Source organism: Leptonotus elevatus, chromosome 4, assembly GCF_054856555.1.
Source record: "Leptonotus elevatus isolate MCC_2025b chromosome 4, RoL_Lele_1.0, whole genome shotgun sequence".
NCBI lineage: Eukaryota > Metazoa > Chordata > Actinopteri > Syngnathiformes > Syngnathidae > Leptonotus > Leptonotus elevatus.
In genome coordinates, this window is record NC_141242.1 from 26,622,151 (window position 1) to 26,647,517 (window position 25,367).

The window sequence follows — 25,367 nt, forward strand, 5'->3', positions numbered from 1 at the left end:
TGGTGCGCGTGCAAGTACGTGCACGGTCTTAAGTGCACGCCACATGTCCGCTACTCCGTGGGGACGCGCATGACGTCACCCTCCACCCCTCCCCTCCCCAAAGAAACTGCGGAGTATGAAGGGTCCGCACACTTGACTATAAAGGGAAGATAAAAGCTGAGAGATGCAATCAGAGTAAACAGTCGGGGCTCTTTGTACTCATCTGGGCATTGGTGGAGAATGCTTGATGTAGAAAAAGCTTTGATATAAAAAAAATTAACGGCACAATGCACCTTTAAGGTCAATAGCATGCTCCCTTTCCTCACTAGTACCCCCCCACCCCCCAAAAAAAACCTCGTAGAACAATTGTGTACTAGTTTATTTTTCTTCGTCAGCTACTCGTGCCACATTTGGCCAACAAGTACACAATTTAACCTTAGCAGTAAACGACCTCATTAGCATTACTTGGTGCAACTTCTGTATGTCATGTACTAGTTAGTACCCCACTAGTAGTATGCAGAAAATCCATGCAGGAATGGAAGGCAGTGCTAATAAGGCACAGTAATTGGACATTAAGATGGCTACTGTTGGTATCAAATAAATGGTTAATGGTATTTCCGTGTGGTAAGTTGAGTTGAGATACAAGTGAATTTAAATTAATAACACAACAATTTCAGGCATCTCGTCGTCCTTACCTGTCGTCCGTCGGCCCTCCACAGGCCGTTGCTGGTCTTGGTGGGTGCAATGGTGACCACAGGAGGGGTGCTCGGGACAACGGCGTTGCCCCGGGACTGGGCCAAGTGGGGCCCTAGTGTGACCCGCTTGGCGGTGCTGACCGGCGAGCTGTGGCTGGTGGCGGGCGAAGACACGGGCGACGACTCACCGCTGAGGGCCAAACCTGAGTGGGGGAGCACAGGATAGATCGCAAAAAATAAAAAATTAAAACATTTCAATGCAGTGCTTGAGCTATGCACAAGAAGATTCCAACTCCACACAGGAAGCCTGGAGATGAGAGTCCAACCACAGAACTTAATAGCTGTAAGGCAGAAGTGCTAACCACTAGGGCACATTGCTGAACGTTATGAAAATGCATTCTTGAAATATGCATACAACAATCAGTAAACGACATTTACGCGTTTCCTAATTTTGCACGTGGTTTGTCGCTATTGTTAAAACAATTTTAAGAAATACTTTTCTTTCTACATGAAAATAATTTTTAAAAATGGAGAGTTTAATTACGTAGAGATTAAAATTAAAAGAACATGGAGAGGGGGGGGGGGGTATTATTGTCATGAGCAGTGATGAAAAGTTGGAGAATTTTATTCTCAATTTTGATTGAAGGCAGGAAAACAAGATTTTCATTTTACATTTTCCTCATTATCATTGCGAAGGAGAAAAGGGAGATTTTCATTGGACAGTGATGAATATTGGGGAAAATCTGAGATAAATGGAGATTTTCTTTGTACCATGACAAAAAAACTGAGATTTTCGTTGGACAGTGATGAAAAAAGTAAAGTAAATTATGTGTGACATTTTCATAAAAACAGATGAAAAATTGGGGAAAATTGATTTTCTTTGGATAGTGATGAAAATGTGTCAGAAATTTGTATTTTTTATGTTCATTGACATGACAATCTTCAAAAAATGAGAGATATCGAGGTTTTAATTTGAAAGTGGAAAAATATGGACTAAAAGGTGTGTGTGTGTGTGTGCGTGTGCGTGTGGGGGTGGGGGTGCGTGTGGGGGTGTGTGTACTTGTACATAGTACATTGTGAGGACCAAAATACGTCTTTAACCAACAGATTGAAGACATATTTGTGAAGTGAGGACATTTTGGCCGGTCCTCACAATTCCAGACCTCTTTTTGAGGGTCAGGACTTGGTTTTAGAGTTTAGGTTGGAATTGAGGTTAGGTAAGGAATGGGGGTAGGCAATCATTTTTGATGGTTGGGGTTAGGTGATGGGGGGTAGGAAATGCATTATGTCTATGAATGTCCTCACAATTATGTAAGTACAAGTGTGGGTGTGTGGGTGTGTGTCTTTGACACATTGTGGGGCCCAAACACATTTGTTAACTACCATTGTGGGGACCAACTTGAAATTGTGAAGACATTTTGGTGGTCCCCACAAGTTCAAACCTCTTTTTGAGGGTCAAGACTTGGTTTTAGAGTTAGGTTTGAATTGTGTTATGGTTGAAGTTAGGGTAAGTAATGGGGATAGGCAATAATTTTTGGGTTAGGGTTAGGGGAAGGGGCTAGGAAATGTGTGTGTGCGCGTGCGTGCGTGCGTGTGTGTGGGTGTGTGTGTGTGTGTGTGTGTGGTGTTACTAGAGATTTTCCATTCACTGAGATGAAAAATGGGAAGGTTTCTATTGGATAAGGAAAATAAATAAGAATTTGACATTTTCATTGGATAATGACAAGAAATGGATGAGAACAAATTGAATTTATTATTGGACTCGGCTGAAAGATTGGGAAAATTTGGGGATTTTGGAGGTGCTGATTTTTATCCCAACCGCTACATACTCGGCCGCGAACCGCTCAAGTGAGAGTTGGAGATCACGGCTTGAAGAAGCCAACAGCACCACATCATCTGCAAATACCTGAGATGCAATGTTGAGGCCACCAAACCGGACCCCCACGACGCCTCGGCTGCGCCTAGCAATTCTAGAAAGGGCAACCTTGGCGGAGTCCAACCCTCACTGGAAACGAATTCGACTTACTGCCGGCAATGTGCACCAAACTCTGACATCGGTCGTACAGGGACCGAATAGCCCGTATCAGGGGGCTCGGTACCCCGTACTCCCGAAGTACCCCCCACAGGACTCCCCGAGGGACACGGTCAAATGCCTTCTCCACAACCAGTCCACAAAGCACATGTGGACTGGTTGGGTGAACTCCCATGCACCCTCGAGGACCCTGCCGAGGGTGTAGAGCTGGTCCACTGTTCCACGGCCGGGACGAAAACCCCACTGCTCCTCCTGAATCCAAGATTCGATTCGCCGACGGACCCTCCTCTCCAGCACCCCTGAATAGACCTTACCAGGGAAGCTGAGGAGTGTGATCCCTCTATAGTTGGAACACACCCTCCGGTCCCCCTTCTTAAAAAGGGGGACCACCACCCCGGTCTGCCAATCCAGAAGCACTGTCCCCGATGTCCACGCGATGTTGTAGAGGCGTGTCAACCACGAAAGCCCCACAACATCCAGAGCCCTTAGGAACTCCGGGCGGATCTCATCCACCCCCGGAACCCTGCCATCGAGGAGCTTTCCAATCAGTGACTTCGACTCCAGAGATAGGGGAGCCCACCTCAGAGTCCCCAGACCCTGCTTCCTCAAAGGAAGAAGGTCGGTGGAATTGAGGAGGTCTTTGAAGTATTCTCCCCACCGATTCACGACGTCCCGAGTCGAAGTCAGCAGCACCCCATCTCCACTATACACAGTGTTAATGGCGCACTGCTTTCCCCTCCTGAGACGCCGGATGGTGGACCAGAATTTATTCGAAGCCGTCCGAAAGTCGTTTTCCATTGCCTCACGGAACACCTCCCATGTCCGAGTTTTTTCTCAGCGACCGCCGAAGCCGCATTCCGCTTGGCCAGCCGGTACCTGTCAGCAGCCTCCGGAGTCCCATAGGCCAAAAAGGCCCAATAGGACTCCTTCTTCAGCTTGACGGCATCCCTTACCGCTGGTGTCCACCAGCGGTTTCGAGGATTGCCGCCATGACAGGCGCCAACCACCTTACGGCCACAGCTCCGATCGGCCGCCTCAACAATGGAAGCGCGGAACATGGTCCACTCGGACTCAATGTCCAAGCTGTGTGTGGAGGCGAGTCCGACTATATCTAGTCGGAACTTCTCAGCCTCGCCCACCAGCTCGGGCTCCTTCCCTGCCAGAGAGGTGACATTCCATGTCCCCAGAGCTAGCTTCAGTAGCCGGGGGTCGGACCACCAAGGCCCCCGCCTTTGGCTGCCACCCAACTCACTGCGCACCCGACCCCTTTGGCCCATCCCACCGGTGGTGAGCCCATGGGAAGGGGGACCCACGTTGCCGGGGCCCATGGGTATAGGCCCGGCCACCAGACGCTCGCCTTTGAGCCCCACCTCCAGGCCTGGTTCCAGAGGGGTGCCCCGGTGACCCGCGTCCGGGCAAGGGAAACCACGATCCAAAGTTTGCATTCATCATTGGGGTCTTTTGAGCCATGCTTTGTCTGGTCCCTCACCTAGGACCTGTTTGCCATGGGTGACCCTACCAGGGGCATGAAGCCCCAGACAACATTGCTCCAAGGCTCATTGGGACATGCAAACCCCAACACGCAACTCACGGAGATCACGTCTACCACAAATGTTGCAGTGTGAGAAAAGGCAACAAAGGAGACATGTACCATCTGCAGGTGTTGAAAAAGAGACCCACAAAGTTGGTTCATGTAACAGCATAAACACACAAAAACACAAAAGGAGAATAATGAGAGGCGGAGGAAGGCTGCCAATAGACACTGAAGAAGAGAAAGAGCGACAGGAAGCCAGAGGAAGAGAGCTTGTTATAATTGGCCTTAATTAGATTCTCATTATTTGGAGATGAATGGAAAGGGATAAAGGGAGAGACAGAGCGGTCAGAATAGCTTGCCCGACACACGCACACACATCCAATGAATGATTGCTACTGGTACATCTGATTGTAAATCATCAATAATGCTTCTTAAAGGGACAGAGGAACATTTTTAGAATTGGCTAACAGTACAGAGGGTTGGAGCACACAATGATCTTTTGATGATGTTAGTATTATAAAATCTGTTCAAATCAATAAGCGACTACAGTCGATGATCTTGATATCAAAATCTATAGGACATGATTTGATTCAATGGCATTACCTTTTACAGGGCAAAAGTTTAATTTAGTATTAAATTACATTTATGCAATACAACATTCTTATTGCATACTATTGACATAAAAAGTTGGCTTTTAAAATGAATGAATTATTAGTTCACCACTAGATGGTGCTAGGGATCACTGACTGTGCCTTTAAGGTGCAAATAAGTGAAATTCTTCACAGGTATCAACATATTTTAAAATAATACATTAATTATACTAATAAAATCAAAATGATTCAAATGATATACTTGTGCTGACTTTTGATGTTGAACAAACGGTCACCTCGTACCACTCACCTCGAGGATCCTCAGCCTGTTTGGCCAGTTTGCGCAGAGCGGCGGCGAATCCGGAATTGGCAGACTGGGCGAGCGCGCTCCCATTGGTCAGAGGGCTGAGGGGACTGACCGTGGCCGTGCTGCGAGTCGCCGTGGAGACCATTCCTAATGACGCCGACTTCGTGGACTCATGGCTAATGTCTGTGTGTGGAGCACAATGCCGCACTGTGAGCTTCATGACATGACACCTGCACCTTACAATTTCATATTCATTTTTGAAACAAATTAAAACAAAATCCAATCAATCTGACTTGAGTAACGGGGTTATTTTGTTCCAGAAAAGTGCATTACTCATTTTACTCATACATCAAATCAATGTTGCCTTTTGAAATGAACTGAAATGACATTCATCCAATTCAGCCCCATACCCGATTAAGAATAAATAAATAAATAAATATTCTAGGCATGTTTTTGTAGCATTTATGTCACTTCTTTTTTCCCCAGGTCTGAACACACTTGCAACATAATACAAACACATTTGAAGAACATTTATAATTTCCAAACTAACAAAGCTAACTTCCCATCTAACAATATAAACCAATAATCATGCCGAAAGCTATACATTATAGAATGAAAGGCTGTAGGCGTAAAAAAAAAAAAAAAAAAGGGTTTTAGGGGATTGGCAATAATCAATAATTCAATAAATGTAACCAAAAACTAGGGTGTACATCCTCTTTTCAGTCTTCTTCTTTAGTCAAATTAAACGTCAAACGAAACAGTGAGCCACCATCTTGTGGGCAGCAATGGAGTTACACTCAAAATAAAAAGGAGGCAGAACAAAATAAAGTTAAAGGGGAAGTAAACCTCCCAAAAATTCTTGACAATAATATGTTCTATGCAACCCCACTGGTCTAAATACGGTATTCCAACAGTTTTCATCAATATCAAAGAGCAGCCATTTTGCCACTTGCTGTCGACTGAAGATGACATCACAGTTGCTCAAGGCTCAGGCAATCACCAATCACAGCTCACCTGTTTTCTGAAGGTGAGCTGTGATTGGTTGTTACCTGAGACCAGAGCAACTGTGATGTCATTTTCACTCGACAACAATTGGCAAAATGGCCGCCTCCTGAGATGGATAAAAACAGCTGGATTTTGCTGCATAACTCACATTCCACAAATGTAAAATTAATCAGAATGTCAAGTTTAGACTAGTGAGGTCACATATAACATATTACAGTGGAACCTCGGAGTTTGAACGTCTCGGAACTCATACAAATCGGACTTCAACCAAAAAAACTGAGTAAAAAAATGCCTCGGCGTTTGACCTCTGTCTCGGAGTTTGAACACCCAAGCAAAGCAAGCAAAGCCGAACATACCTTGAACAGGTAGCCGAGTGAAGCCTAGCAATGCCGAATGCTTCCGTTGCGGTCATTGAGACGAAGCACTGCTCATTTCCAGTCAGAGCGTGAACACTCGCGGAGGTGCTCCGTACATTCGCGAGTGCATTTTGATTTTTCCACAACAATTTTCTTCCACATGGGCCCAAAAAAGACAGCAGTGCCAGTGGCAGCACAGAAAACCGTACAGTGCTACGAACCACAGTGGATGTAGGAAAGAAATTATCGCGCCGTTGTAACTACCATGACTGACTACCTCCATAAATACTGGCACGAGGACCCCCCTTAGCTGTTCAACAACGTGCCTGAGGTTAAGAGCGCACGCAAGGACCCAATAGCAGTCTAACAAATTGCCTAATGTAAAATACACCATTAACGCAACGTAGCATTTTTTTTTATCCACAGATGAAAACATACCACAATAAAAAAGGTAAGATATTTTTATTGTGTAAATACTGTACCGGGTGTACATGCAAAAAAACATGAATAGAAATTAAAATAGGAAAAAGGTTTTTTGAGCTTGAGAACAGATTGATTGCATTTACATGATTTCCTATGAGAAAAATTTTTTCGGAGGTGGAACAATTCGGACATTGAACACTTCACAGGAACAAATTTTGTTCAAACTCCGAGGTACCACTGTATATTATAAGGTTGACTTCCCCTTTAAGCACTAAAATCCATGAAATAGCGGGACCATGAACTCAGAACCCGTGATGGAGAGGGGTTTATTGTAAATGCAGAAACGCTGGGCCAAGATGGCCCTGCCCATGTAACTAGGCTTCACATCTTGCAAAAAAAGTTCCAAATATTGATAGAAAGACTCAGAAAGTAGTGCTTTAGCTTGGGTGCCACCTACCAGTGCATCTGCAATCTATATATGTTCACGTGTGAGCTCGTTTGTACAATCTGCAGTGCCGCTTACATGCAGACAATCCAGAGGTCTTAAAGACGCCGGCAGCCAACTCCCTTGAGGAAATGGACACGTGTGCGCTCATGTGTGTGATTTGCTATTAGGGTCAGGCGGTCAGCGCTCTATCTGACACAGCACCGCCCTTTGAGCATCACAAAGGCGGAAGAGCCAGTTCGAGATGCCAATCACAAACGAAGGCATATTGTTACAAAGTGTGCCAATGTAGAAGAAATAAGTGGAAAGGACACTTTTACCAATTGACAATTCGGAACATTTGGGCATTTGTGATATTTCCGCAATACAAATGCTTCCTTTGCCTGTAACTAGCATATAAACCAGGATGATTGTTATAGTAGTCAAATGACATTTCATCACGTTTTGAAATCAAAATAATCTTCACAAATCAAATTACAACGATCTAAAGTCCATTGCTTTCAATGGGCACAGAGGATAATTTCACCGAGTAAGACCGCCGTTTTGACTTATGGCATAAGGTTGGAATTTATTGGAAATTATCTTGGGAGAATTGCATAGGGAATTGTACTAAAAATTGTATGTTCCCACTTCCAACAGAGAACACATGCCATTGAGTTTTGTTGTATGTTGTGTTTGCATGTGTCACTGCTACACTATGTGTTATAAAATAAAAGTTGTTTGAATTTTCATTTAATTTAACATTATATGCTAGCATTAAGCTAGCAGATTTTCATCATTATTATGATATTATACATACCATAGAGTATGGTTCGGTTGAACATTTTAATGTTTTAAAAAGTATTTAAAGTTGAATTCTCTTTTTTTTAAGTGCCATGTGTAGCACTTTTTTGTTTTTGGCGGTGAATGTTTTTGATGCCGTGGAAGCCTACAGCTATCGTAACGCGTGGTGGCTCCGAGCCCATTGTTTTTTTTTCTTTCTTCTTAATAAAGTGAATGTGTGAACTGACAGTCCTTTTGTTGCTCTCCCGTTTTTTTTTTTTTTGCTGTCCCGCTGCGCCATCCATGGCCGATCAGTCCGCGCTCGTTACAACGCGAAGTCCAGTATTGCAGACGCAAGTCTCTAGCGTGTCATTGTGACTTTTTTCTTTCCTTTTTCTTTGTCATTTAAAGATTTATCTCTTGCACATTATTAGATTTTGTTTTACTTTCTGAAGCAGGATCTAGCCCTGGTTATACCTCACATTCACTTTGTTATTGTTCTGTAAGGTTGTATTCGATATGTGTGTTTATGTCAATCCATGGATGGATGTTGTGTTAGTAAAATAAAAGTTTTCTTGTAGAAATGCTAATCGTCCACAGTAACCTGTTGCTTTAAATAATGTTGCCATAAAGGATTATGGGTAACATCCTTTCATAAAAGTTGGTCAGAAGGAGTACCGTAACTTAGAATTTGGACCTTTGCTCCAAGTACTTCCAGGTCATCTTGCTCGGGTAGTAAAGGAAAGTACAGTAGCCTGTAAGTATATGTTAGTATTAAGCTAGCGGACTTTCATTAAATGAAGTGTATAGTTTGTTTGGACATTTTGGTACTTTAAATATACAATGTTTAGCTGTTTTATTTGTCCGAGTGCTTCTCAATAAATTTTTTACGAACTTACGCCTCTGCAGAGGAGCTAATACTCCTTGAGCATTATTTGACAATGAGAGCACTACTGACACTTACACTAATGAATCTGCAGCTACACTTAATTTCAGTACAGCAAAGAAAACAGAAGTTTATCTGTGATAACACCGCGTCCCCCGATTTGAGAAGGGCTGGTTTAAGGTATGATTAAACTGGTAGACACAGAGAGCAGCTTGAAGCAAACATGGTTTGCATCTTTTTGGGGAGAACTGTGTGAGCCAGTGATTGGGAATAGGCGCTAAGGAAACATTAAAAAAAATGTGTTTTAACAGAGTTACAAGTATTTTAAAAAGCACAAATGTGTTGAAAGTGTGTGTGATGGGTAAAACAATTTTGAAAACGTATTTGTTTTTAATATGATCTCTATCACAGATTTCCATCTGTTGCATGTTGTTCTGAAACGTATCCCCTGTGATAAACTGTGCACTTTATAAAAGCAGTTTATTTATTTTTTATTTATATTTATATTTTTTGTAGTTTAGTTGTATTTGGGGGGGGGGGTTAACAATGCAGCGTTATTTTTCTTCATTAAAACAGAAAACAAATTGTGGTGGATTTGGGATGACTAGAACTCATTACTGTAGTTTCAATTCACTTTAATGAGAACAAATGTTTCATTTACAAATACATTGAGTTACGAGCTTGGTCACGCAACAAATTCAACTCATATGTTAAGGTACTATTGTACTATATGTACTATGTATGCTATTTTTGCTTTCCTACAAATATCCAGCCCCTCTTTATGTGGTGTATTCGGGTAACTACTCCACAATTCTGATTGCATCCAAGATCCCTGAATAGCAAAACGAACTCTATTTGTGTGCCTCCCGCATGAAAGCGGGGGGAATACAAGGAGGCGAGTGCACATGTAGATGCTTTTATGTCCCTTTAATTCAATGTAATTGCGTGTATCTTTTCATGTGACGTCCAAACACAAATTTCCCCGGGGCCAATTAGGCTGATCTTGAATCTATTGATTAGTGGGCACACTTAGCGCAAACATAGGCTGGAGCAACCTTTGTCCCAATCCCCCCCCCCGACCCCCTTCTTTAACCCTCTCACTGACCCACTAATGTTAATTACAGCTGGAATTAGCCAGCAGCTCCCTACACTACAACAACCCTACCCCCCTCCTTGCTCACTACAACCATGACCTCATTATACACACACACACACTCACCCTTCGCACACACAAGCAATAAACAGTGGTAAACACTTGGACACTGTGCAATGTTTCGTTCATCATACAGTATTAGCCGAGTCCAAACAGCCTGTAATATACATGCCAGGCCAGCCAATGGTGCTGTCACTTTCTAAAGAGACACAAAAAATGCATTCTGAAGCCCGTATCTGACTGAGCGGCTCACATTTGTGAGTGTTTGCGAGGGTAGGGGATATAGATTTTTCGTCAGGGTTGGTTCAAGGTCGCAAAGACGTTTGCCTGACATTCGGCATACTTGAGGCCCTGTTACGGTCCATGATGTTTTGTAGCCGTTTTTTTTTTTTTTTTTTTTTTTGGTGTGGGTGTCATTCTATATGGGTGTGGTCCTCCCTGATTGGTGCCCTACGACTCAGTCCACCAATCGCTGCAATGGAGGAGCCCTGAGTAGTCATTAGATTCAGGTGTGCCACCAGCGCAGTCGGTCTGTGTGTATTTTTTTTGTTTGGTCAGTCCCTATACCTCTCATGTGTGTCTGTTTGTTCTACTGTCCTTTGTTTAAGCGCATCATACCTTCACCATAGTTCGACCGGTCATCTTTAGCCCACTTTCGCCCTAACTCTTGATGCATTCATTTAGCCATAACTCTTGCGATGTTGCACTAGGACAGTTGGATAACGGGAGAGTGGCCCGAAATTCAGGAGTGTTAACTCCATGTTTGTGTGTGTTTGTATGTTTTATTGTGTCGCGCCCTGCTCATGAGCTGTTCCCCTGTTTCTGGTCCACCCGTTCATCTCTGTGTCACCCCAAAACCCTGCCGGAATGCTACTGCATCCTTCACAACTCCCCCGCTTCATTTTACCCACCCAGCTCGTACCTGCCTGGCTCGTACCCATGGGCTCATAACAGGCCCTAAGCTAAACTGTGGCATTAATGACGTATTGCTTTTAAAAATGCTATACTGCATTTACTCTCATAACATAATATATATACAGCATTCCCTAGCTATAACGTGGTTCACTTTTAGCGGTCTCGCTGTTTTTTGTGCAATTTTGCATGCATTCTTTTACAGTAATGTACCTATTTTATAAAATTAATGAAGATTTGAACATTGAGAATGTTTTAACGAGAGAAATATGAGAAAATGTAAATGCCTCGATAAGAAAAGTGGCTTCGTCCCATCACCCCTTTTTCTTTTCGGATGCTGTAATGAGTATATGTTATGTTGAAAGCTGTTATAATAACATGTCCGAAAGGAAACCTGATTTAATAAAAACAAACAAACAACAATGTATTGTAGTTAGTAGTGACATTATTTTTCATGATAAATGGCCATATGTCTGTGACTGTTACCTCATGGCAACCAACACTTTGTAAAAAAAAGAAAGAAAAAAAATACATTTTTGCTTAACAATTTTGTACAAACAGTGCAGTAATTAGTAGTAAAATTACATATTTTGGAAGTTAGCCCTTTTTTAATGAATAAAGTAAAAAATAAAATGCCTTGTGTCCGAATGTTCATATTTTTATGCTCAACAATTAGTGAGATTATGTGCAAAAAGTAACACAATTAGGTGAATGACATGTTTTGGAAGTTCACTGTTTTTGGACTCATAAATTTATAACAAAATGGCCAAAGTATATGCCAGTGAATTTTTCTTAATAAATTACGGTTTTGCTGAACAATTTAGTAGGATTTTGAAAAGTAAAGTGACATATTATGTAGGGATATACCAATTTTGGTCATTTTGACGAATATCAGTATCAGCCTTTCTTTTTTTAAATCTGACAGCCGATATAACGTAAATCTAAAATCATTTTAATCTCAGGGAACTATTTATTTAAATCTTCAGTTAACTTTATAAGAGATGCTGCTGACCCTGGGAGCCTTCTGAACCTTTTGTTTTTGTTCGACAGTAAAACAAAGAAATGTGAAAGTAAGATTTTAGGCACAGTATTTTTAAATTTTGAAAAAATAAATATTTGTTGTAGAAAACTAGAAAAAGCTATAGTATCTACTTGTTTAAGTTTTTAACTTTTTAAGATGTACTGATAAGATTATCAGGGAGCGCCCTGAACATTTTGTTAGAAATTTAAAAAGGGATGTCCATTGTCTAAGATAAAAATAAATAAAAAACTACTAGATTTTGAAAAGTTGTTCAATAAACATGCTTTAAGACATTACAACAAAGAATAGAAAAAAATGAATATCGGCTCCAAATAACGGTTATCGGCCTCCGAGACTACTAATAATTGCCATCGATCTATCTCTAGTATTTTGGAAGTTTGCCTTTTTTGTACATGAAACATGTACCTAATGAAATGACTAACCTTTATAACTACTAGTAAATTAAAAAAAAATCCCTTTTGCTCAACAATTTAGGTTTTATTATGAAAAGTTATGTAATTAGTGACATATTTCAGAAGTTCACCGTATGAAGTAAATTACTCAAATCAGTACTTCTTTTAACAGTTTTTTTTTTTTAACTTCCACTTGAGTACAGTGTTAGTATGTTCACATACACGCACAAACAACCATATAGGACCCTAAAAGAGCCTTTGGAGTGAAAGGGCAAGAGAGCATGATGCACAAAGAAATGGATTGTCAACCTGCTACTGAACACCCTGCCATGTGTACTCATGCAAATACAGCATTCACAGAGAGGGCAAAAGTGCTTACAATCTATACTCCAGTAGAGGTACATATAGATACTCAATGTAGATAGCTGACTAATCTACTTCATTACAGCAACTGGACATTTTTATTTCCCACCAATAGAACGCGGCATATACAGAAAGTGAGTGATGAACATGTTAAAAAAAAGATCCTGATGAGGCTCTGCTGAGGTTGTGATGATAAGACTCTCTCCCACTCTCTTTCTCGCCATCCCTTCTTCTTCATTCTCCCCCCACTTCTCCCCCCCCCCCCCCCCCCATCTCTTCCTTCACTCTCATCTATCTCTGTTCGCTGGGAGCTCATTTCACTAAAGCCAACAACACGCTGCTTTGCTGTTTCTTTTCCTTTGCTCGCCACAATCTTGCTGCCATATCCCGTAGTCCCGCACCACGTAAACACACACTCACACACGCTATATCCACGCGCACATGCACATTTCGTAGTAACATGTGCATGTGTGCATAATTCAAACACGCAAACACTCACCCTTCTGCTCACTCTTCCGCCTGCTCGTCGTCTGCGATCCTCTGTGACTCTCCCCCTCTCTCTCTCTCTTTCTCCCTCTCTGCCTTGCAGCTGCCGTGTGGTCACGTGACCTCTCAACCCACCCTTCTTCTTCCTCTCTATCGACTAGCACCCCCTCCTTTCCCTCCCACTCCATCTATCAACCCCCCTCCCCCTTCCTCCATGTCGTCTCTGTCACTCGTTGCTTTCCAGTTTTCTCTCTCAAAGTGTGCTCTCGTAGTCATCCTTCCTTCCTTTGGGCTTTGGTGTGTGTGTGTGTGGGGGGGGGGGTGCGTGCGTATGTGTGTGTGTTTGTGTGTGTTCTCGCATGTGTGTATTAACCGACCATCCATCCATGACTGTCGCTCTTACAGTCAGACTCATCTGTTTGGAGACAAGGGATCAGAGGAGGTGTATTAAGGAGTGGTTGTGTGGCGGGGAGGTTCAGAAGGTCAAACAAAGCAAAAGCATAAGAGGAATGTTTTGTTTTTAAAGGGAAGCTAACTTTTTTAATTAAAGCAGCACAGTGGGCGAGTGGTTAGCAAATCTGCCTCACAATTCTACGATTTTGTGTGTGTGTTTGGGAATTTGGCAGGCTACTCTGCACCATCCTGGGTGCTCTGGTGGATGGACGGTGACCTGACAATTTGGTGAATGACAGTAGGCTACACTTAAGACTAGCTTAATAGATAGAATAGACTGGATAGATTAATGGATGGATACACAATAAATGAATGGATGGATGGATGGATGGATACATCATAAAATAATGGATGGATGAATGAATGGATGGATGGAAGGATGGATAAACCATGGATGGATGGATGAATGGATACACCATAAATTGATGGATGGATGAATGAATTAATGAATGGATGGATGGATGAATGGATGGATTAATGAATGAATGGATGGATACGCCATAAATAGATGGATTGATGAATGGATGGATACACCATAAATGGATGGATGGGTGGATGAATGGATGGATAGACCATAAATGGATGGATGAATGGATGGATAGATAGAAGGATGGATAGATTAATGGATGGATACACCATAAATAGATGGATCGATGAATGGATGGATAGATAGAAGGATGGATAGATTAATGGATGGATACACAATAAATGAATGGATGGATGGATACACCATAAAATAATGGATGGATGAATGAATGGATGGATGATTGGATGGATGGATGGATACACCATGGATGGATGGATGAATGGGTACACCATAAATGGATGGATGAATGGATTAATTGATGAATGGATGAATGGATGAATGGATGGACCATAAATAGATGGATGGATGATGGATACACCATAAATAGATGGATGGATGAATGGATGGATGGATAATCCATAAATGGATGGATGGATGAATGGATGGTGTATCAACAACACAAGCTAATAACGTCCGCTCTGAGTCATAATTAAAATCACACACACGCGCGCACACACACACACACACACATAGTACATACATTGTGCCTAAGTGAACAATAGCAAAGCTCAGCATGATGTCATACCATAGGACACGTCCAGACCTGCTGTCCTCCCCACCCTCCTCCTTCCAAAAACACACGCGCGCGCACGCGCACACAGTTACTCGCCGACGTGCCAGAGTGATGATGCCTCCCGAGTCGCAACCTCCTCTTCCGTTCTAATAACCCATCCCGGCACACACACTCACCAGACTGAGGACAGGGGGGGGGTGCATAACCTACTGCGTCAGCTCATTAAGAGCAGCCAGTGTGCGTGTGTGTGTGTCTGCGCGTGTGTTCACGTGCATGTGTACGTGTGTATGGCTCAGCTGGTTTATTACCTCGGCCAAGGGTGAAAACATGAGGACGGGAGAGATTGTTAAAATAGTCATTTGCTCCTTAGTTAGTTTGCGGGTGGAGTAGTCCATTCCCCACCTTTGTGACATGAATTTATTTATTTACCTAGGTCAGAATGGATCCGTGTAAATGGTAGGTGGAGAGCAATTCTGAATATAGCCCCTCCAGAAGTAAAAAATGGTATTTGGAAGCGAAAGGAAATCAGTTGTTCACATAGCAAATTGACAATTTACAAACTATACGTGTAACTACTTCAACGTCTACTCCACTATGGATACGTTCACACTGCAGGGCGTGATGCCAAATTCAGATATTTGTTAAATTAATTAAATTGTATGTACTTGTTCATATTACAAAAACAAATGCGACTTGTGATGTGACACGCATGTGCAATTAGCACATACGTCAAGTGACGTACACGCACACACACACACACACACACACAAAATAATGTCACATGGCAGTGTTTAAGTAAATATGGTCCAGACTCCAATGTTTTACCTCCAACCAAGCCACTGAGGCAAGCGACTGTCAGTGCCATATGCAAATTTAGCTGTGCGAACGCGGGCTGCTGATTGGTGGACTGTTTTCACGCTCGTTCCTGGTTGGCTGCTGTCCAAAGCTTCCTTGAGCGTCAGTTTTGAATGTTGAGTTTACAAACAGCAACAGAAATCCGTCTTGGTTTGAATAGGTAAAAAATATTTTGGGGAAATGAGGCCACACTCCTCGATCTCCTACTAGTCTCCCTAGTGTTCATTTCATCTACGAAAATTTAACAAAAATAATTTCGTCAACGCACATCTTCCACCGGACTAAAACTAGACTACAATAAAATCCTTATTATTAAACAATAACTGGGACTAAATCAGTATGCATTTTCATTGACTAATGAAGATGAGACAAAAATGTACTTCACTTAATAAAAACTGGACTATAGTCTATGGACATTTTAGTTCATGAACAAAAATGAGAAAAAAATTATGATTTTGTAAAATCTTGTCTCTGCTAATCTGTCACTGTGACACTATCACGTGAAAATAAATGATAGTTATAATGTAACATTAATCCAACGGCTATAATGTTCCAACAATAAAGTTAATCTGACCGCTAACTAATGCTGGCTAATTTACTAGCTCGTAGCATGGAGCGATAGTAGCCACTTGTTGATATACTGTAATTGTGTGTCAAGTTGTTTTCAAAAAGATGAGAGAAATTTTTTTGTGAAATAGTTTTAGGTCCAGGCGGCACAGCGGTGGCTGACTGGTTAGCACGTCCGCCTCCCAGTGCAAAGGTTGTGAGATCAAGTCCGGGCTTCGACCTTCCTGGGTGGAGTTTGCATGTTCTCCCCGTGCTTGCGTGGGTTTTCTCCGGGTACTCCGGTTTCCTCCCACATTCCAAAAACATGCATGGCAGGTGAATTGGACACTCCAAATTGTCCATAGGTGTGATTGTGAGTATGGTTGTTCGTCTCTGTGTGCCCTGCGATTGGCTGGCAACCAGTTCAGGGTGTACCCCGCCTACTGCCCGAAGCCAGCTGGGATAGGCTCCAGCAACCCCGCGACCCTTGTGAGGACAAGCGGTACAGAAAATGGATGGATGGATGGAGTTTTAGGTCCGAAATGTTCAACGTTATCTGCTGACAAAAAATATACAGTGGTAAAATTATTATCCTGACTAAAACTAGACTAGAGCTGCGCGGTGAATGACTGGTTAGCAAGTCCGCCTCCCAGTGCAGAGGGCGTGAGATCGAGTCCAGGCTTTCCTGGGTGGAGTTTGCATGTTCTCCCCGTGCTTGTGTGGGTTTTCTCTGGGTACTCCGGTTTCCTCCCACATTCCAAGAACATGCATGGCAGGTTAATTGAACACTCCAAATTGTCCATAGGTGTGGATGGTTGTTCATATCTGTGTGCCCTGCGACTGGCTGGCAACCAGTTTAGGGTGTATCCCGCCTACTGCCCGAAACCAGCTGGGGTAGGGCCCCCCACGACCTTCGTGAGGACAAGTGGTTAAGAAAATGGATGGATGGATGAATGGAAAACTAGACTAAAACGTTGACAGTTATTGTTGACTAAAAGTAGACGGATAAAGTGATGTTTTCTTGGACATGAAAGACTAAAAAAGACTAAAATGCTAGACTTATAGTTGGCTAAAAATTAACTAAATGAAAACAGGATGATGGGGGTGACGAACTACGTTAAAAACTAACAAGCGTAATTGAAACTGGACTAAAACTGAGACTAAATCTAAAAATAGCTGATAAAATTAATACTACCACATACAAATGAGGTTCAGGTCGGATCTGAAAAAATTGGAATTATACTGTTCACACTGCATGAAAATAATCAGATATGTGTCACATTAAATGGGGGGGGGGGGGGATCGTAATTGAGTTGCAGTGTGAACGTAGCCTTCTCGTTGACTAAAAAAATGCATGTGTCACCGTTCACTGACACAAATATGTCCTTAATCTATTCTAGTTAGCTTGTACACATGCGCTCCACTTTGTTATTTGCTGCTATGACAGCTGACGCGAATAGCAGTTACAATAGCTGGCCGACATCCAGGAATTCTGCATACTGAGTGCGAATGAGAGGAAAAGTAGCCAAATGTTTTACGGCCTCTTAAAGTTGTCTGTAACAGCAGTCAGAGTGGCGTCAGACCAGCATTCAGGGCTCCTCACGGGGCTGCTAAATGGCTTTACTAGCTTCGCTCGCACAGCAGCACTTAACACTTCCTCACCATCCATAAACAACACGTACACACACAGTGACTCGCTCTCCTCCACCACATACAAACAGGCCCGTAAGTGCACATAAATGTCAGGGGGGTGGGGGGGACATGCAGCAAGACATCCATGAGGAAAGGTGATCTTCCTTTGCAACACACACACACAAATCAGCTGACTCAGTTGACTTTACACACACTGCGCTCCGCAAAATATATGCATGCGACCCCGGGGGACCAAACAGCCAGCATGCATTTGTGCTGCTGGGATAAATGGAGCAGAAAAAGCACAGAGTGTAAGAAGCAACACCTCCAGCTCAGGCACAGACAATTAAGGACTCGGAAGCAGTGAGTCATGGACATTGTGGACACAATGATTGTGTTTGATACGCAACAATAATCTTCATTGTTTCAATTTTCACTCAAATCAAATGCGTTATCACAACTCTAAACATTTGGAAATGCTGGTTAGAACTCAGGACCCCAAATGCCCCCTCTAGTGGCTGTAAGCAATATAAGGATTACGTCAGAGAGCTGATTGGACGCTAGTCTTCTCATCGTATTCGGTCATTTGGCAACCAAGCACTTAGGAAACACAATTACCCCTGGCCCAAGTAGCACCTAAAAAAATACTTTGCTCTCCAATTATCGTGACTAACATTAACATACAGTATTGTAGGCCTAAGTGTTCATCAAAAATAATTGTATTGTTCCACTGTAAAGGAGGTAAAAGAACATTGTACATTATATACACTCTAAAAACAGCTGGGTCAACAGTAACCCAATTAACAAAAAAAAAAGAAGAAGAAAAAAAAAAAAGTAACCCAATTATGGATCAAAAATGGACCAAACCATTTTTTGGGTCAATTTGACCCAACTTTCTGGGTTGTTTTATATAAAATGACCCAATTTTTTGACCCAAGTAAAGGATTTGACCAACATTTCTGTGTTGTTTTACACAAAAAGACACACTTCTTGACTCAAAGTTGGGTCAAATAGACTCAAGTAGAGGATCAGGCAATTTTTCACCCATAGTTGGGTTATTTTTGAACCAACTGTTTTTAGAGTGTAATTTTGCAATTTGATTACACTGTAAGAACAAAAAAAACATTTTTACACATGTTTCTCATACTTGTTCTGCATTCGTTGCTGATTTATTTTATTTTATAAATATATTATTATGAGAAACTATGGGAATTTCGTCTCTTATCTCAAATCAGCCTCATCATTTCAATTTGTGTAGAGGGGGTCAGACAGCCTCAGTCCCTCCTCCTCCTTTTTGTCATGTGGCCCCGAGCTGCCTCACACGGCAGGTGTCGACAGAGCGCCGGCTTGACCTCGATCATCTGAACAAACACGAGGGCGCCCTGAGACACATAAAATAGCAGATGCATGCAGGCAGGTGCTGCTGGGGAAAAAGCGTGCGGCGGCGGCCAAAGTGTGTGCTGCGTGAAGCACAACGCAAAGTAGCAAAGTGGATTGCTTGCGTGGGTTTTCTGCAAGTACTCCTGCCTCCTCTGACACTCCCCACCCCAAAAAAACACACATTTGAGGTTTTTAATTGAAGACTCTGTCTATAGGTGTGAATGTAAATGCAGTATGCGTCTTGTGATTTAGTCAACCAGTCCAGGATGTTCCTCACTTCTTGTCAAAAGTGAGCTTGAATATGCTTCAGCCCAACCATTTCACAAATGAGGTATTTAAAAACAAACAAACAGATAAATATTTCACATTTCTGGCCTACAAAGTTTGCAACTATTCAGAGGTGGGCACTTTCGTCGTTGACAGATGCCCACATTTTCTTTATAACGCGTAGCATAAAAAAAACACACGGACAGAAGCAGGTTTTTGGCCATCAATCTGACTTAGTACAGACCGTACTTCTCAGTCCATGTAACTTTTCAAGACTTTGCGTCATAAAATGCGCCGAAAATGTGGGTATCCGTCAACGATGGACCGACGTAATGACGTAAAGTGCCAACCTCTGCAAATATTGACTATAACTAGGGGTGTAAAATTTTTATTCAATGACCGCCCCCTACTTGGAAAGCCTGGACTGGGGGAATTCCAGTCGCAACGCAGCAGACATGTCCACGTCAAAATGTAGTAGTAATACATTTAATAATAATGCATATATTTGTGGAGAATGGGGTCAAGTTGTATTTTAAAATTTTAAAAATGTGCAGAATTTTACAAGTTACTTCATGTCAAGGATTATATGGCTCTTAATATGAAAAGAAAAATGCACTGAGCTGTCACCAACGTCTTACAAATGCAATTATTCCATCGAGTGGCAGAAAAAAGACCTCAACACAAATCAATAACACACTATTTTTTTACAGTACAGTACATCTTTTTAATTTGAACTCAATTTTATGCCATATTACAATTAGTTTAACATTTTTTCCCCCACTTTTATGTTAACAAGAGTATGGAAAATTAGAAAAAAATATTTTATTGTACATTTTATTGTACATTTAGAAGAGATATAAAATGTGTGATTAATCGTGATTTAACTTTTTAAGTCATGTGATTAATGATAATAAAAAAATAATAATTGCCTGACACCCCTAACTGTAACTCCAAAATGCAATCACTGTAAAAATTGTGTTTGAATGCAGCGATATATGGGCTACAACTACAACCAAAAACTTACTGGCAATGAACACCTCTTGGGCGGACCAAACCCTATGAATTCTGCCTAGCAACAAGTTGCCTCCAAACCTGTTTTCCTGGTATGTCAATTAAAACAAACTGCCACTCAATGCATGAATGACTAACAAACAGCCTTGTGGGGGGGGGGGGGGGGTGCGTGCGGGTGTGTGGGTGTGTGTGTGTGTGTGATGTGTGTGTGAGTGGGCTACTTGAGTATATAAACATGAGGAGAGGATCATTAAAAGAGATTGGAGGTTGACTCGGTATGCTTTGCACAGCAGCTGGTCCATGACAGGTCAGATGGTGCATGGAGGTCATGTGCGTGTGTGCGTGTGTCGAACTCCACCTGCAGGCTGTACACACACACACAACCACACGCGCACAATAGCCAAGTGATCCGCTTGGCTGCTGCTAATGCACCCAGTGGCGTCTGTCTATTTGACGCCAACAATACAGCCACTGTTAAAGGTCTTCTTTGACTCCCGTGGGTGTTGCAGGATGACACCCCGCATCACAGTCAGTGGGTGAAGAGATGTGGGGAGACTCCGTGACAGCAACTAACCCAAAATCATCCTAACCCCACAAGAGCAGCCCTTGGATGCAGTTCTGTGCTGGGAGGAAAACTTGAAGAAAATGCTTCTCGCCTGGGCAAACTGAGGAGGAAGCTGGACTCTGTTGTGGGCACTGAATTGGACAGTCTGATGTCTGGATCAGAAAGGACAACGCAAACAAGCTTCTCTTTATCACGGACAATCCATAGCATCCACTTCACAGCACCATCTCTAGGTCGAGGAACAGGGACTGCTGACACTGCCCTGCCCCGCTCCACTGACGCACAGATCTATCTATCTATCTATCTATCTATCTATCTATCTATCTATCTATCTATCTATCTATCTATCTATCTATCTATCTATCTATCTATCCATCTATCCATCCATCCATCCATCCATCCTTCCATCCATCCATCCATCCATCCATCCATCCTTCCATCCATCCATCCATCCATCCATCCATCCATCCATCTATCTATCTATCTATCCATCCATCCATCCATCCATCCATCCTTCCATCCATCCATCCATCCATCCATCCATCCATCCATCCATCCATCCTTCTATCTATCTATCTATCTATCTATCTATCTATCTATCTATCTATCTATCTATCTATCTATCTATCTATCTATCTATCTATCTATCTATCTATCTATCTATCTATCCATCCATCCCTATCTATCTTTCTATCTATCTATCTATCTATCTATCTATCTATCTATCTATCTATCTATCTATCTATCTATCTATCTATCTATCTATCTATCCATCCATCCATCCATCCATCCATCCATCCATCCTTCCATCCATCCATCCATCCATCCATCCATCCATCCATCCATCCATCCATCCATCCATCCATCCATCCATCCTTCTATCTATCAATCTATCTATCTATCTATCTATCTATCTATCTATCTATCTATCTATCTATCTATCTATCTATCTATCTATCTATCTATCTATCTATCTATCTATCTATCTATCTATCAATCTATCTATCTATCTATCTATCTATCCATCCATCCCTATCTATCTTTCTATCTTTCTATCTATCTATCTATCTATCTATCTATCTATCTATCTATCTATCTATCTGTGTTAGATAACTACGCGCAGCTACCTTTTGACCCTTACCCTAAGAAACCCCAACCCTCTGTCTAAATTTCACGTTCGTTAACTTTGGCTTGCCACAAACGGGAGCGTTTGTTTGCTCACCAACAGGTAAGACGGGAAAGAGCACGTCTCAGCGGAAGGTGCTTAACGAGCTAACAAACGCCTGACCACCAGTCAGTCGTGAACACGCTCCAGCCGGAAAGGTACTCCATTTTAGCTTAACAATAAAAGCGACACAACTTGGCACTCAAAAGGCTCAAAAGTGCTTCACTGCATTTGTTTTCTTTCCTTGATATACTATCGGCATACATGACAAACAGAATCAAATGGACTTCTGGTTTCTGTACTTGAATTTCCGTGAAATTGATTAGGTCTTTACTGAATACTTTAATATTTGTGACATTAAATCACACACATCACACTTTGCTGGGTTACGCACACTGAGTCATTTCCAAAGCAAATAAATGACAATGAGATGAAATTGTTGCAAAAGAAAAATCTAGCACTGATAAATACATGCAATAGCCATCAAGTCACCACAGAAAACTGAAACCTTAGCTGTCCAACCACTGCAAAAATTCAAAAAAGTCAAGCCATAATTAGATATCTCAAATCAAGGCAAAATATGCTTATAAGATCGATTTTTTTATGAGACAGCTTTTGTGTCAGAGAATCTAAAGTTTTAGTTACTAGTTATGAGTAAGTTTAGCCTGTCTAAAATATGACATCGGTAAGTGGAGTTGAGGTTAACTAAATTTTTACTTGTAAGAAATCTTGCCAAGATACATTTTCCTGTTCTCTAAGCAGACCATTCCTTATTTCATTACTTTTTCCTAGTTTTTAAGCCCAGTGTAGACATCATTGAGAGGCTTCAGGTTGGACAAGCAGCATTTACAATGTAGATTGAAAGAAAAAAGGATGCAGCGTAAAAGAGCCATTTCCACCACAAATAAAAAGAAACACAAGCGTAATACCATTAAGGCAAACAGCAATTAAGTTGTTCCAACAGAAAAGTCTAGCCTTGATAAATATCTACTGCAATAGTCATCAAGTCAACAAAGACAATTCAAAGCTGTGCATACGCAACATTGAGATCCTGATTGGACAAGCAGCATTCAGGCTTTAAAAAAAAAGAAGCATGAAACAGACAACTTACCGCTTACATGGAAAGAGAGAAACAAAAGCAGTCCTCGCCTTTAGCCCATCTCGCTGTTCACTGTGACAAAATACAGCTACTGTGTGGATATGGGATAGACAAGAGTGTGTGTGTGTGTGGGGGGGGGGGGGGTGTCGAGGGAGGCTTGAGAGGGGAGGGAGGAGAGTGGTGGTGGGGGGTGGGGTGGGGGGGTCTAGCACCTGCTCCACTGATGCTCCCTGGGGGAAACGAGGGTTGGAGAGAGAAGAAGATGTGAACAAACCCCCTCCAAACATCCCCACCCGCCTGCCCATTTCCACACGCATGCACACACAGTGCTGATAGCTCACACAGGCCTATAGGACACTGGAGATATGACGCTCATGTCATCATGTCAACACATCTGCCAGTTGAAGTCATTCTACTCTTTATAGGCAACCACTTTTTTTTCAAGGATTTTTACAGTATCCATAGAGGCAAGTCATTCAGTGTAGTACCACGTTATGCCACAACATGCTCAGCAGCAATGAGCTCTACCAAAAGAGAAGCCGTGTAAGAAACAGCACGATGAAGACCACGTTTTCCACAGAGCAAAGAGAATGAATGCATGTGTTGTATGCCCTCTTTTTGTTTTGATGCATTATGTGTGTTAATATTGTACTTGTTGGAAGGTTTCTATTTTTCCAGTCATGAATATGCTACTGTCCGTTAGCAGACTGGCATTTCATGTTATATGTTAGCATTAAGCTAGCAGACTTTCGTTAGACGGAATTATAAGATCTGGTTGAACATGTTGGTGTTTAAATACACAATATGTACATTCTCTTGTTTTATGTGTCAGTTTAACGGTAAACTTCAACTGAAAGTGACAAATAAACAGGTTTAAGTGAGCACTTCTTCCTTCTTTTTCCTCTTATTTGGAGAACTGTGCAAGCAAGCGGGTGAGCTGCTGAGGAAGACTTTAGAAAGTCGGTTTCAATAAGTTTAAAGATCAAATAATACTTCCAACACTGTGCTGTTCTATTCATACATACACATGGCCAGACGCGTATTAAGCCCATTTTTGGGGGCGCTGTAGCGAACAATAGCACCCCCAAAATTACAAGGATAGGCTTTGTCGCAAATAAATCATCCTTTTCGGACAAATTGAGAGAACCTGGGTCAAATTACCATCAAGCTAGCTTGTATGTCACCAAGCTCAAACCCTGCTACCTGCCTCACCACACACACACACAAATAATTAGCATCTGATTTGCATGTTTTTTTTTACCTGCGACTCTCTACCACGTCCCACTGCTTCCCCATAATACGCCAATACAAATGCCAGTTGGGCATTTATGTTTCTCTCTAATTAATGTACATGTAATGTACATGCCTACCACAAACACAAAGCTCCAGGAAGAGCACATGAAAACACACGAATTAGGCTCACATAGTACCCCCCCCCCCACCCACCCCACCACCACCACACACACACACATCAGTGGCTGTTGTGCTCAAACCTATACTCAGGGTAAAAAGAGAGAGAGAGTGTGTGCGTGTGTGTGTGTGTCTTTATGGGGACATGTGTAGCCTGACTTGATTTATGGTCTGGCTGTGCACAGTCAGCCACTCTCAGAGGTGGGTGGTGTCTCACCTCCATCCTCTGTGACCTATACAGATTGACTGGTGTGTGTGCTCATTGTATGAGGACAGAATTTGTAAACGTACACGAGAGCATTTCACATTTCCTGCAGGTGCGTGAGACACTGATGGAACATTCTCCGTGTGAGCATGTATTTTTCGGTGGGTTGGTCAAAGCACATAGTGCAGTGCATTGCCAGGGTGAGTAACACGGTGGGACCGCCGCCCCCAACATGTAAAAGAGGACAAGCATAGAGGCTATTATGAAATGTGGCAGTTAATAGCTGCAGGATTCTTTACTGCCTCTGGAGACCCGCT

The 25,367-nt window shown here is 42.2% G+C and overlaps 1 protein-coding gene across 5 annotated transcripts in view; it reads right to left on the bottom strand.

Moving 5' to 3' along the window:
- The window catches only part of LOC147176411 (genetic suppressor element 1-like), a 77,979-nt gene that overhangs the window by 21,299 nt on the left and 31,313 nt on the right, over nucleotides 1-25,367 (bottom strand). For 2 of the 5 annotated variants that reach the window (XM_086072962.1, XM_086072958.1), the window contains exons 2-3: nucleotides 5,141-5,320; nucleotides 675-877 (exon numbers count right to left, since the gene is read on the bottom strand). In XM_086072962.1, coding sequence (XP_085929088.1) covers nucleotides 675-877; nucleotides 5,141-5,320 — 383 coding nt within the window. Of the gene's footprint in view, nucleotides 1-674; nucleotides 878-5,140; nucleotides 5,321-13,375; nucleotides 13,501-14,927; nucleotides 15,055-23,447; nucleotides 23,525-25,367 lie in introns of those variants that run through there. The other 3 variants (XM_086072960.1, XM_086072961.1, XM_086072959.1) reach the window with 3 other exon arrangements.